This window comes from Corvus brachyrhynchos, unplaced genomic scaffold, assembly GCF_000691975.1.
Source record: "Corvus brachyrhynchos isolate BGI_N302 unplaced genomic scaffold, ASM69197v1 scaffold34, whole genome shotgun sequence".
Lineage (NCBI taxonomy): Eukaryota > Metazoa > Chordata > Aves > Passeriformes > Corvidae > Corvus > Corvus brachyrhynchos.
Window position 1 is genome coordinate 8495692 of NW_008238126.1, and position 14988 is coordinate 8510679.

At 43.9% G+C, this 14988-nt stretch overlaps 1 protein-coding gene across 1 annotated transcript in view; it reads right to left on the minus strand.

The window, feature by feature from the left end:
• The window catches only part of DOCK7 (dedicator of cytokinesis 7), an 86861-nt gene that overhangs the window by 20838 nt on the left and 51035 nt on the right, over window positions 1-14988 (minus strand). Inside the window, 12 exon segments of the mRNA XM_017733545.1 lie at window positions 9-105; window positions 1135-1270; window positions 1696-1878; window positions 2522-2676; window positions 3469-3638; window positions 7083-7222; window positions 7956-8126; window positions 9209-9322; window positions 9440-9580; window positions 9683-9778; window positions 10807-10896; window positions 12085-12237. Of these exon segments, the coding sequence (XP_017589034.1) occupies window positions 9-105; window positions 1135-1270; window positions 1696-1878; window positions 2522-2676; window positions 3469-3638; window positions 7083-7222; window positions 7956-8126; window positions 9209-9322; window positions 9440-9580; window positions 9683-9778; window positions 10807-10896; window positions 12085-12237 (1646 nt within the window).

The window sequence follows — 14988 nt, forward strand, 5'->3', positions numbered from 1 at the left end:
GGTGTTCGTTGTAAAGTTTCTGTGTGTTCGGCCGCCAGTGAGTCATATCCTTTCTCCACCTCAGATTCTCTTGACTTCCAAAGGCGCTCCCAGAAGGGCTCCTCTCTGCAGGAGAACAGCAAAACAACAGCAGTCAGCTGATGCTCATTTCTGCTGCACGAGCAGCAGCTCTAGATCTGCTCACAAGTGGCAGGTGGCAGCAAAGATGACCTGCTAGAGCCTGAGGCTGTGGCACTCACCCAGGATGTTTACACAGCCCTAATTCTATCCCTGCTGAGTGGCATGAGACACAGAGAGGCAGCTGAGACCCTCACTGGTAAGAGGAGTCCCTTCCTTGGACTGCACGAGAAGCCTGAGTGTGCCAATCCTCAGCATTCCAACACTGCTTTCCTCAGCTGGCACCCAGAAATGTTCTAAGAGTGTTCCAAAGCCCCCGTTTCCCACCTCACAATCTTTTGTTCTCATTGCTGGGAGGGCAGGGGAATTTCAAGTAATACAGACAATCTGTCCACATTAAGAAAAAAATAAACGTTCTCATCTCTCTGAAGTGATTCCTTAATTATGACTCTAAACTACCTATCCATCTTAGCCCACAGTGACAGGCTCGTGTATGGCAGAGCAGGACAAAACACCACAGTTCTGATTCTTGTCCTAACCCCTGGGCCACCCTTTGAATTTGAGTGTTCATAAAAATTACTGGGTTTTACAAACAGTAAAAATCATCAGAAGGTGCCTGTTAGCCCACCTACAGTTATTTCACATCTCCTTAAGCCAGCAGAAACATCCAGGCCTTTTCAGAACTATCAAAGCAAGATCAGGCAGTTTGCTTTCCTCTCTGATCCTTAAACAGGACACTCTAGAAGATGCTACACTGGAAAAAATTAAGGCAAGAACATCCCATAAATGAGATGTGATCTCACTTAAAAAGGCAGTCAAGTAATAAATAAATCATCTCAATTTAGGAAAAGTGCAGAGATTTAGCAGACCCAGGGAAAGATGCTGCAAACTGCAAACAGCTTTCCTAGGGGCCTCTTCACCTGTATCCCACACCACAGATGGGTGAAAATAATTGTTAGGGATGGGAGGAGAAGTTTTTGGAAAAAATGGGATGGCACAGAGGACTCCTTTACTTACCCAGCTGTCCTCTACTTCTTCGGACCATTTCCTGCCTTGCCCCTATGCTGCCCAAAATTGCTTCTTCAAGTTTGGCTCTCATGTCTTTCGACTTCTTAAATGTCAGACTGTTCATTCTTTCAAACACTTTCTTGCCCTGCAAGTTCCAAAAAAAACCATGAGGGAAGATTCTTTCAAATTGGGATATTTTCTGAGAATTATCAACTGAAAATATGTTTCCTGTTAAAAACATGCAGCAAGAAAGGAATACAGATTGAGTTGGTAGGCAGATAAATCACTCAGATTCCAGCATTGCTACAGAAAATTCTCTTTTCAAAGTGATACTGCAGCAGCTCCCAGATGAGGGGCAAGCAGCACAAACTGCCTGAGAAGTGGAACAAGGCAGAGACATTCACATGGCTGAGAAGTAAACACGGGAAAAGCCTGGCCTTGGGATTGTGAATACAGGAAATACTTTGGAGAGAGCAGGAAATGCCTTTCTGCAGTCGTGTAAAGGATGGGAGTGTAAAGGTCCACAGAAGGGCCCAGGAGGGACTGCAGGAGGTTTCAGCTTGGCAGTACCTTGTACTCAAAGCAGGACACACAGAGATAGAGCAGGTCCAGCAGGCGGTTGAGCTGCAGCACTGACAGGTCTGTGAACCACTTCTGCAGGACACTCTCGTCTGCGTTCTTCAGCACCCAGAGCAGGCAGATGAGGAGGCTGCGGCTGGGCTGTGCTGAGAAGGGGGAGGGCTGCCTGCCACTCTGAAACACAGGTCAGGACAGAGTGCTTCACACCCACACATTCCCATCACCACCATGTATGAGTTTCTTCCCTTGAGATGTCTCTAAAAACCTCCAGCAGCTTAGGAGTTAAGCAGAGGGGCTCCACTCATTATCTCGCATCTGTCAGTGTCTCACTAAGAGTGCACCTAAATCCCAGCAAAATGGGGTCATGGTCCTGGAGTAAAGGCAAGAGAAGGCAGAAACGGAAGGGTCTGCCTGCTGCCAGAATCAGGATTCCCTCTCTGTGCAGAGAACAGGGAAAATGGCCCTCTGTGTCTTCAGCTAGGTGGGATTTAGCTGGGGTAGAATTTGTGCTTAGGGCTTAAAGCTCACAGTGACTATTGCACTTCACAAAGCTTTTATAAGACTGTTTCAGAACAAGAGAATCTTTATCAGGAAAGACAATTCTTCCATTTTCTGAGGTTTGCTGATTTTTATCCATCCTTGGTATTTTCTCATGCCCCTCTGAGACCCACAGCAATGTGCAAACAGTGCTTTGTCCCCCTTGTTGCCCCTCTGCAACACCCAGCTGCAAACTGATGTGGGTCCCCACAGAAGCTGCTGAATATTTGCTGGTTGGCACAGACTGAGGGTCAGGAAAGGGAGAGGGATGGATTTGTACCGAGGAAGGGAGTAGAAAACTGCTGGGCCTGGTGAGCTGGGGGACAGATGTCCCTGCAATGGCCATGGCCACTGTCTGGCTGATCATGCTGCCACCCTCGCTCTCGTAATCGTCCACGGCGACACAGCTCGGCCTCCCCCGCTGGTTGTGACTCTCTGCAGAGAAATACAGGAGTATAGTCAAGCCCCAAATCCAAGGCTTCGCCCCCCAGACTCCCTCCACAGTGCTGGTCTCACTGAACTGGGAATGCAAACTAAAAATCATCCCACTCGAGGCATCCTACAAAGATCAGGAGAATGATTTGAGGGAATGAAAGCAAAGAAAGCAATTCCCAAATGCAACCTACACAACCTCAGTACCTAAAACTCTTCTAATACCAGACCTTTTGTCCCTTTGAATACTCCAAATCCTTTCTCAAAGCTTTATTGCGTCATTAAACTCAAAGGATGTAGAAGATAACTCTAAATTCCAAACTATTCCTGATTGGACTCCCTGCCCTGATTTGAAATAACCTCTGCTGCTCTTTGGGAGACATTGCAAAGAACCCCCGAAGATGAACTGCTGATGGAACATATGATAGGAGGAAGGAGAGGAACTCTGCTTATCCTTTGGAATTAGGAACTCTAGTACAGTATGAGGGGTGACTTTTAAGTAGGTCAGAGACATGAAGGGAAGCTGCCTGTGCATCTACAGCATCCAGTGGGACGTAAACTAAAATGCACTGCTGATTTTTCACTTCAGGCCAAGTGGGCAAACACAACTTTTGAGTGTTAGCAGGCACTGAAGGCATATTTTGCAAGCAAAAACAAACATGAAAAAATGTCAAAGTCACAATTCAGAAACAACCTCGTCTGACACCAAAGGCGTTCATAACTCAATTTTAGAACCCGAACACCCAAGTCTGGGGAGCAGACGAACAGATAGCCAAGGCAGAGAATATCAAATACCTGTGAAGTCATAGAGCTGAGGCACAGTTTCCATGATCACGCCAATCAGAGGTAGATACAGCATTGCCACCCGGGCCTTTACCTGGGGGTCAGCGTACCGCGGGTCCGAGTCGTGGCTGGACAGCAGGTTGTGTACCATGTTGATGACCTTCTTATGCAATCCAAATAAACTGTTAAAAGACAGTTGGGTCATGCACATTAGTTAATATCTTCAAAGCAAACTCTCTTTTGTAACTAAGGGGCTTCAAAAAGGAAAAAATCCCGTTTTTTATTTTTAACTTCACACGGACTGCCACTGCATGTGTTTTTTTGATCTCCCACGGATTTTACAGATGGCTGGTTTTTCACTGTGCCTTGTAAAAAGGGCAAAAGTATCTTGTGGAACGTACACCCAATATAATGTGGACACTCATATTTTCCATTACACACCCCCAAAGTCCCAGCTACTGCTGTGCTGAAGCATTGAGCCTACTAAAAACTATTAGAAAAACTTATGCAATATGGAAAACAGGGAGAGAAACTTGACACAGTGGGTTTAGTAAAACTATTTGTTGCATTCTTTTTTTTGTTTCTATTTAGCACCATTTACAGAGAGACAAACCCTCCTAAGCCAGAACATTGCTTTAATCAAATGATCAGGAAGTTTCTGCTTCAGCTGCCCACCCTACCCCATGCAATTACTGAACTAAAACAGGAGACTACAGATCCATAACTCTGAATAAAAAGTGGCAAAGACATGAAGGGATAGAAGGAAAAATAGCCAAAATGGCCTCTCTCATTATTTAGATGCAAACACTGGCAGAGCCCTTCTATAGGGCACCAGGTGTGACCCCTCTGGAAAACACAAAAACTTCCATAAATCTCTCAAAGACTCTGCTTCTTTCAATCCCCTCAGCCACCACGCAGAGGCAAAACTCTCCCAGAGCAAATAGCAGGTTCTCTCTGCAGCTATTTGCTTCTGAAGGCAAACCAGCCAAGAAGACACTTTACCCCATGCATGAAGCAGCCAAGGAAGCTCAGACATTAGGCAGTAGCAAAACATAAGCTGCAATGTTCAGACCTGAGGTATTAAAACAAGTGCTGAATTTCAGGCAGTATCCACTTTACCTGAAAAGTAGAGGTGAGTTCTGGTTAAAAAAAGAGGCTTTGACTGGATTTTTGGGGGTTTGAAGTGACTAAAAGGCAGCAATACAGCTTGGGAGGACATTAGCTATTGGAGCTGCACGTCCTCCCTGTGGCTTTTAATCAAGCCATAATGAGATCCTACAATTGCTTGTTTGTGTAATTAGTGAGAGCCTTAACAACTAGGAAGGAAACACTTATTTAAGTGACTGGTTCCTTCAGATTAAGGATAAAGAAAAGTCTTTGTATTATTTTGAAGGAATTATTTTGAAACCTAAATCATGTTTTTAAAAATTCAAGGGAAACTATCCTGCAGGCCATAAAACCGCAGATAGGGAAAACATCCAAGCAACACAGTGTAATTCCAACCTAGGGATCCATGGATTTCTTTGTCACTTTTCCAGAGCTGAGTAGCCACTGTGGTGGATCGATCCATAGTGGAGAGGAGGAAATGCAGCCCCCTGCTCTTCCTGCCTGATAAGGCAGCGAATTGATCTCACCGCCCTCCCACCGTCCCCTTCATTATCTCAGTCCTGGCCTGGATCTCTGTCAACACCCACCCACACTTCCAAAAAACTGACTCTGGCACTGAACCATGAGGGCTGAATTCTGATTTTCGCACTTCTGGCCTGCACCATCAGCCAAGATGGGCAGTGTGGGCACTGCGTGTGATGGCCAAAGCACCCTGCAGTGTTTGCAGAGACAACTGTGCAGGGTCCAGCTGCTTGGACCGTCACATTCAGCTGGATCCCTTCCCCTGCATGCTTTGTTTGTCCTGTTTTTCAGGCTGCAGGTGCTCTGCAGGGCTGCACCATGCCCTGGCACACGGTATCCTGGCACACTGAGGGATGTATCCAACACACACCTCCAGGCACCAGGGAACTGACGCCCTTTCTGTCCAACTCAATCCAAAGAGTTCTTATAAAATGAGCTAAAATTGAACATACCTTGTTACTGGAGCAAAAAGAGCAAGGACAGAACACATTTAAGGCTCTGGATCACCTATCAAGGCCTAAAGCAGGTCTCTAACAATAAGAAACTAGATGAATATCCCCCTCCACTTCTGCTACAGGATAATGAACTGGGAACGATTCTGAGCTTTTTCCATTTTTCCAATATTTTATGGAAGGCAAGTCTGAGCTCTCTGCTGGCAATATTGTATGACTGTTAAAGTCTTCACAGCAAGGGAAGAGCAGAGCTGGACAGACTTGGTTTACTTTATCTGATAGATCTACCAGGGCAAATACAGAGGGTTTGAGCTTGAGAAGTCAACAAACCTGAAACTGCAAGTTATTCTGGAAAACAATAAAAAAGTAAATGTTTTACAGGTATATATCTCCCCCAAATTCAGGAGCTTTGATCAAAATGCATCTCCAGAGCTGAGAAGCTATCAGGAGGCTTTCTCTGGCTAGACAAGGTTCGAGAGAGGAGCTGTCTCCCCAGCAGGCACCCACAAGCTCCTTTGTGCAGAGATTACCATCCCGGGCCAGGCTTAAGGGCTTGGTAGGCAGGTAGAGCACAGAAAGTTTGTGAAGAACAAGGGCAGATACAGTCAGAGACAGGGCCTGATTTCTAACCAGTGAACAGGATGCTTCTCTGGCACAAAAAGGATTTCTGCAGACAGCACATATGGGTAAAGATTTGCTGCTTTTTCCATTTCAGGCCAAACAAATGGGACTGCAGTGTGTTATGTATATATACAGGAAAATATTCCAGTTTATGGCATCACTTTCTTCTCCAAGAGGAAACAGAATGAATGTTTACCTCCAGAGACCTCTTGGCAAAGGGGCAGAATTAGCCATGAATCATCAGCATTTGTCGACTCGGCTGATATTTCTGAGTCCACCTTGAGAAAAATGCCTGTGAGGGAACTGAGGACTGTGGAAGCAATCAATAATTTCCATTGCAACCCATTTTAAAGAGGCAAGGCAGAAAACAGCCCTAAATAACACAAGGAACAGACTGGATGTCAGGACTACAGCAGAAAATTATTTGCTGCACAAGCCAGGCAAGTCACTGACAAACTCTGCATGCTTGACTCTATTTGTCTATTTATGTAACCCACAGGGGCCTCATCAATGCATAATTTACTGTTAAAAAGAATTGGGAGAACCACAGGCAAAATACACTGTAACATTTAAAACCACCAGCAAGAGAGGCTTCCTAAATGCTGGAAACTATTTTCTTGTTACAACTGAGAAAAGCTATTTTCCTTTCAGAGCTCCAGCAGTGCCCCTGTGGCACCTGGGGGCTCCAGCAGGAACCTCCTTCCTTCTTCTCAGCTGGAAAAACAGGACTGAAATCAGGTTTACAGAGTCTGGGATGAGGAAGAAACACAAGGGGCAAGAAGAAAGAAGATTCTTCAACAGCTGTTTTCTTATCATAGCTTACAAATTTAACTAACTTCTGGCCATGCCAGGACTTTCTTTGCATCCACCATTTGCTTGAAATCACAGAAAACTCTTGAAAAACAAAACTTTGTAAAGATTTACCCTTCTGCATCAGGATCTAGAATGACAGCCAGTTCCGTGAGCACCAGCCCAGCCAGGTAATGCTGCTGGCGGAAAGGCACAGACAACTCAAACATGTTTGCAATCTTCTGGTCTTGGACATTTGTGGAGAACCCAGAACTCTGAAAAAATCAAGTTTCAGAAGCTGCATCATGAAAAGAGACAAAGCTTAGGAAATACACCAGAAGCAGTTTTCAGAATTAAAGACAACCTCACACCTTTTCCCATTTTTTGTTTGGATCTAGGCACATCTACACTTAAATTCCAGCCCAGCTCAGTAACCCTTTCATTAATTCTGTTCGTTGTTACTGTCTTCCCCTGTAAGGAAAGTTAAACCAAATAACCTTTTGAAGTGGATTAGTTAAACTTTTAACTCAAGGATGCTCTTATTCAGGCTGAAGAAGGCTTTAATTTGATTTAGTTTATGTGACTTTGCAACTAATTAATCCACTTGAATGACACACTAATTCAAATTACTCCTTCTGAGCAGGCCAGGACTAAGCTGCAGTGAGCTCAGAAGTCCCTTGTGTTGCCAGAAAAGGGTAACACCGGGTAAAGTGTTTTCTTTGATGGCTCATTTGTGTTTGTCCAACATAAGAGGGGACCAGGTCCCTAAGGACAGTGTGTGGTCACTACCAGGAGAAGGATATGGCCACTTTTTTTCCAATAATAAAAGATCAAAAGAAATCAGAACCTATGTGGCAGGAAAAGCTGACTTCTAGCTAAACTCTTCCAAAAATATTAGCAAGAGGGTCTGAAGGTACAGTGATACAACTGCCTCATAAGACTTAATTCTCAGCACCGAGCTCAACTTGTATTCCCAGAGGATCCTGGTCACAGGATCCTTCTCAGTACCTGGGAGGTGGCTGAAGACACGGATGGTGATGGAGATGCAGGCGGTGTGAGCAAGCTGCAGGGTAAATTCAGGGTGACATAGTGCTCATGGCTGCAAATGATGCGCAGGAAGTCCAGCCTCAGAGATGCCAGGTTGCTTGGATTTGTTAAGGAATACAGCTTTGAAGACACCTGCAAAGTCCAGCCCATTGCATTGCAGTCAGCACCAAAAGAGAGTGTAACTGCAGGGTGAGCCCCCCTGTCCCACCACTGCTCCCCAAATTCACTCCCAAAGCAAGAACTGGAGAGCTTGGTATCATTAAATGGTCACACCCATGTCCACATCACTTCTTTGTGCCAGAGATTAAATTCCTGATGTGCAGGAGCCATACACATCCCAGACATATCTCTCAACACAAGATCTATAAACCAGTCATATTTAAATAACCAAATGAAGAACTGTGGACTTCACATATTGGGGGGTTGGAACAAGATGATTTTTAAGGTCCTTTCCAACCTAAACCATTCTTTGATTCTGTAATTCCCACATCCTATTGATTTCAGCAGGGAGTTGTGAGTACCACAGTGTGATGCATTAACAGCTCCAAGATACTGTTTTACACAGTATCTTTTATGTATAAAAAATATAATTAATGACACATAATGTATGTAATCTACAGTAGGCAACTTAAAATCTTAAATGCTTTTGCTATTCTTTTGCCCCTTATAGAGAATGTTTTAGACTCTGCAGGGAAAGTGAGTCTAAGCTTAGTCTCACTGATCCCTCGTTATCTCCTCTGTACACAGTGTCAGAATGGATGTTTGTACTCAAACAAAACTTGGTGGTTCAGGGTGATTTCCCTGTCACACTGCAAATGGGGGAAGACACCCTGCATCCCCCAAGGGATGGAAGAGGAGCTCAGTGATCAGTATGATCATCCAGGGTCACTGTGTCCTTGAGAGACCACAACAGCCTGAGCTCCCTCACAGAACCTCCCACTCATTTTTGATTCAATTACTCTGAACGTGGTGAGGAGAGGAAATAATTCTCTCTTCCTGCTGCATGTCCATTCACTCCAGGGAGTGACTCCTAATTCACAGTTAACAGTGTAATCAGAGAGGCGTAAACCCTAAATCACCTCTGAGAATGCCCCGCTCTAAGAAGACCTGAACAGTGGAATTCTGTGTCCATATTTTAACATCTGTCCAGAGAAATTTAACAGTAATAGGCTCTGCCATGGTTCAGTTAAGCCACAATGTTTATCCGCATTTACCTGCTTGTAGCAGGTCTTAATAAGAGCAAAAACAAATCCTCTGTCCATGATGGACAAGAGATCATTGAGGAAAAATGCGAGACTGGTGTTGAGCCGCTCGACCATTTCCGTGTCCTGGAGAGAAGGAAGAGAAAAACAGAAAGCAGATGAAGAACCCTGTGTGTTTTCAAGCAAACAAGAGGCAGGAGGGCTGGTGCCTGAGCTGGGCTCAGTGTAATTGTTTGCCATCACCTTCTGGAAGCGGGAGACTATATCACCAGCGATTGTGCTGACCAGCGCAGTCACGTCATCCATGAAGCGCTCCGGGAAACGATTCTTCCTCGGCGCATCCAGTTTGTCAGCAAAATACAGATGATGCACCATGCTCTTCACCTATGGGGATATAAATTACAGCACAGCCACTTGCAGTTGCTGCTGTTTCTGTTTGAAAGCAGGGGCTGGGAGACATCAGGGAGGTGTTTGGGGTTTGCTCACCATCAGCTCGAAGAAGAACCAAGCCTGCTGCAGGGCCGCCTCGCGCACGCTCCCGCTGCACACAACCCACTGCAGGGCCAGCTCCTCGTGGAAAAGCTGCACAGAGTCAAACCCAGAGTCAGCCCGAGCCTCCAGAGCAGCTCCCAACACAGCCCCCATGAGAAATGTCAGCACGGTCCATGGCAAGTATGGCAAACAATGAGTTAAGCAAACTAAATAACTGAGGACATGACAGCAGTGGTGGCATCCCATAAAGAAATCCCCAGCTAACAATGAGGGATGAGGTTATGACATGTGATGTGAGAAACGTTTCACAGCATCTCGCTCCAGGATTGAATCTCAAGTGTCAAAAGAATTTTCCGCCCACCCCCAAGAAATAATAATTAAAAAAAAAAGTTTGGTGCTCAAATTAGTTTAATTTAAAAAGTCTACCTTTCTGCCTGGTCTGATTTTCGCAGGAAAAAGGAGTAAAAAGTGGACATATAAAGTGATTTGTACAAAGATGTATATTTACTGTGAGAAAGGACTTAAAACAGTAAGAAAGAAACACGGGGCTCAAACAGCTCTTGGATTTCTTTTCTCAGGATGACCAACCCACAGACTGACGGTGGCAGTGGCCACATTTTCATTACACAAAAACTCAGGCATTTTGCCTTTCTGACATAGCATAGGAGGATCTCCTCTCCTCTCCTCTAAGGGAGTTCACTTTCAAGGTGACTCCCATTCCCCTTCTGGAGTCTCTTTGCATTAACACCTGGATAACTGTGCTCAGCACACTGAGCCATCCAACACATTTTCATTTTGCACACAAAATGTATCATTTACGTGTCTAGACAGTGCTATTCATATTTTTTGAAAGCCAGTAAAAAACTGGCCCCAAACACTACCATTAAATCAGACAAGCTACTCCTGATCATTTAATTCTTCCCAATTCAACTCCAAATACTTCACATTCCCTGCAGCCTGGATATTCAGAGGTGTTAAGCACCAGCAGTTCCTAATGACCTCGGGCGGGGGGGGAAAAAAAAAAATCAGGCTATAAATAAAAGAATAAATTGCATCATGTTTTCAGAATGACTTGACCTCCCTGCCCCACAATATCAATTGTCTCCACTGAAATCTACCTTTTTGGTTGGTAATCGTCCTGTTAATGTTTGTAAGAAACTTGACGTCTCAGTGTGCGAAGACATACGATTACAACTTCGATCCGTAGCCTACGGAGTGGAGATGAATGAATGATGACAGGACATTAAAGTTTGCCGTGGATGGGTTTTGCAGCTCAAGGACAACGAACGTTTACAAAAATACTCTTCCAACTGTAGGTTTTTACAGCTTTTTAAGCATTCTCAAACTCTTAGCCGTTTACAGATTGGGTCTAAACAAAACGACAGCAATTTTGATTGGTTTTAAGACAAACAGGTTACTTAAAGAACTGCATGTTCTGATGCACAAAGACAATGCTGCAAAGCATGAAACTTTTCCATCGTTGCATTTTATCAACATGCACAGGTAATACTTGAAATTTCAGCCCATACCTCTCAATCTACCAGAGGCCAAGCACAGGGGGATGTACCCACAGCCACGCTGCTGCTGCCACAGGCAAGGAGAAAATCACTCAAGTTCTGCTTCTGATGGAAATAATTTGCCATGAGAGCAAGTGAACTTGGACTAAAGATTTTGGGAAGGCTGATAAACTGGGAAGGAGGAGAAGTTGAGAGGTACGTTCAAGGCAACCATGCAGTGGAGAGCAGCAGGCAATGGGGGCTAAATAAACTCTTTCTGACTGAAGCTGCTGTAAAGTTTTCATACTTTGCAACACAGAACAATACAATTGGCCCTGGCAAATCACTGCCTCCAGCACTCAAATTGACACGTTTTAAGAAAGAATTCCACATGTGGCAATCAATTTGGGTTCACAGTATTCCACTCAAACAAGTCATGAAGGATTACTGGACGATGAGTACTAAATGCTTGATGAAAATGGCAAAATGGTTCACGACATCGAAAGGAATGGCAAACATGAACAAAACTATGAAGCTGTGATTAATGTTCCCACTTAGAAATGTGCTCCACCTGAAGCTGAAACTAGTGTGAGAGAGAGAGAAAAAAAAGAAAACAAAAGCAGTCACAGCATTTACATTTCACAGACCAGCAACCACTGAAATGAAAGGAGGGGACACGTTCACGCGATCGGAGGTTTTTCATGCAGTGTGGTGGGGTGGTGAGGGAAAAGATGAAAATTTATAAAATCAAACTCAAAAGCTTTCAAATAAATAAATAATCATTAAAAAAAAAAAAAAAAAAAAGAAACCACCAAACTGGAATATGCACTGAAAGGAAGATATTCTACAGGGAAACATCAGGGAAAACAAAGGCAGAAAAACCTCTACCGAAGACACCACCTGTGTTGACTCTGCACTTGGGCTGGGGTTGGATCCCCATGGGGCTGCTTTTGGACCACCAGTGTTTACCCAGGAATTGGAGCGGTCTAAGCCCTGGGCATGTAATAGAAAGCAGGTGGGAAAGGAAAGAAATATTACATGTTGCATGCCATACAGTAGTCAAAGTTCAGTCCTTACAAGCAATCAAAGTGGGTACACTGCAAACACATCATCACTGAGAACTGTTGGGGCAGCCTGAATTCTCAGGTGCCTGTCGAGACATTGACTCCAGAGGATTGTTTTATATCTCATGTACATACAGCACAATAATCCTGTCCACAGCTCTGGTCTGGCCTGTGCTATCTGGAATGCCTGACATTCAAAAACTCTCCTCCTCCTGAAAAATCCCACTTATCCTTAGTTTAAACCCATTCCCGTGGAGCCAGGTGAGATTTACACTGTGGTAGAGGAAAATTGGTGCTCAGATGGGAGGATGCTCGCTGAGGTTTCCAGCGCTTTCAGGGCAGTCCAGAATTCATAAGCTCTACAACTCTTACAGAAATGCTGAGAAACTGAAGAGGCTGCCTGTCAACCCTCACAGGTTTCCTGTCTATGGAATAAAAACCCAGCCCTGCTGGCAGAATAACCCTGTGGACAGGATTTCACATGGACACTCAGGCATTTCCTCTGGGCACTGTGGCAAAGAGAGGAAAGAGCACATACCTTTTCTGGAACCAGCCTGCTTTGACAAGCAAAATATTTGAAAAATCAACCTGCTTTTCAAAAGCTTAATCTAGCTTGTACTCCAGATTCTACTGCAATGGATCATTTTGGCAAAATTACTGTGGATCTCTGCTCTCTTCTTCTTGAGACACTCAGAAAGAAGGAGAAATTTAAACTTGTGTAGTCACCCAGGCTGCTCCCAAGTCAGAAGTATTCAGGGGAATGCAGTGGGCTTCCCTGGCTCCCAGGAAGCAGCTCTGACTGAGACAACTCCTTATAAATGCCACACATTGATTTTGACAACCCTCACCTGAGCAAGAGCTTTCATCCTCATTTCTGTGCCAACTTAGGGCTTTTTCCCAATACATAAAGCAAAGGTGCAGCCCATTTCATCCCAGTGATCAGCATCAGCTGCAAAGTCCACCAAGCCCAATCATCTGTTTCTCTCAGCAAACTAAAATCCACCTCAAGGTTGTACCTGGCATGAGAGCTGTAACCTGGGATTCAAACCATTAATCCACCGAGCTCCTCTAGGCAGAGCTCAGCAGTGCTGTAATTTTGCTTAAGATGTCCAATAAAAAAAAATACTGAACACATAAGGAGAGTGTTTTAATCTCAATTACTTTTTGGCATGAATAAATCAAAGCCCTGTGCCCTGCTCAGCCCCATAAACATGTTTTATTTTGCTCACAGTGATTTAAAGTCGAAAGGACTTTGCAGAATGCTGAACTAAGCTCGTGTTTTGTAAAATCAGGCGTAATTTTGAAGATGCCTTTATCCCCCTCACATTTCTCTCTCAGGTTTCCTAATCTTGTCGCTCTGGTTCTGAGGATAACAACTAAACACATACTGTGTTTGCAGAAGCAAAAGTCATTTTGCAAAAATCTGGAAAGGGAAGGATTCTTTCCTCTTCAGAAAACAAAAGAGTACGAGAGCTTCTCATTGCTTGGCACAGTCCCTCCAAAGTTCACAAAGCTGCTGTTAAATTCTGGTCTGCCCCTGGGGCTCAACCTGCAGCTGGGTCTGTGCAGGAACATAACCCACACCTGTGAAAATCCACTGGCAGAGCAATGAAACTCCACAATGTTTTCTGGGTTTTTCCCAGCACATCTCCAACATTTCAGGATCATCTTAAACATGTCTTTTTAGACATTTCATAGATTTTCTTTAGTAGGGAATAAAACTTACATGGTTTCAATTCACAAATGACAGCTAAATGAGTGACAGACCTAAAACCTCCTCTGCTGTGACAATAAACAGAAATCTTCCAAATCCTGTAAAGCGTTTTCAAAATGAAGTAAGAAGGTGGTAAGGGAGACTTAAAGCACTCGTACCACACCTCTAAATATCTTACATTAGAATAAAAAATAACACAAGACTGGACTTTGAACACTTCCCTCAAACAAAACCTCCACTATTTGAGTTGTTTTAAAGCAGAAAACCTCCTGTGATAGGGAGCCTGCATTTCAGATTAGAATCTAGCTGGGAATATTCCTTAAACCATTACTTGGAAAAACAATAGGAATTTTTGCACCCTTTGATTCATGTCAGCATCTCAAGAAGTGTCTCATTTTTGTCTACTGATACTAAGAAGTAAAAATAATTATAATCAACTAAAAGTCTGTATAGCCAGACTGAGGTTAATTCCTGATGCTCAGACTACCCTAAAGGAAACTCTTCCCTCAACAATTATCTATGGAACAGATTTTCCTTTAAAGCCTGGAGTACACCTCTGGAAGAAAATCTCTCTTCATTTTGTATTGTGACATTATTCACCAAGCCAGCACACGTTAAACTTCTGATAGCCTGGGTAAATTCCATATGCACATCAGTGCCTGTGGCATTTCACAAAAGGTCAGGCTTGTTTAATTAGCAAGATACTGAAGTGGTCTTTAAAATATTTTAAGACTTCTAAGTCCAGACTTTGATGTAAGAAATAATCATTTGCCTACCCACAATTCTTCAGCCTCTTATTTGGTCAGCAAATGATGTTGTTATTCATTTAAAATTGGTAACCTCTTCCTCAAACTGTGTTTTTCTTGCTCTTATAAAACCCAGCACCAGCCACGTCAAGCCTGTCTGGTCAGGGTGGTGGCTTTGGTAACAATCTTGCTCCTTAAACTCCCACAGGAATTTAACAGCTCCCTGAAAGGGCTCAGGAATTCACCTGTGCTGGAAGAGTGAAAGGAAATGGTGGGAAAG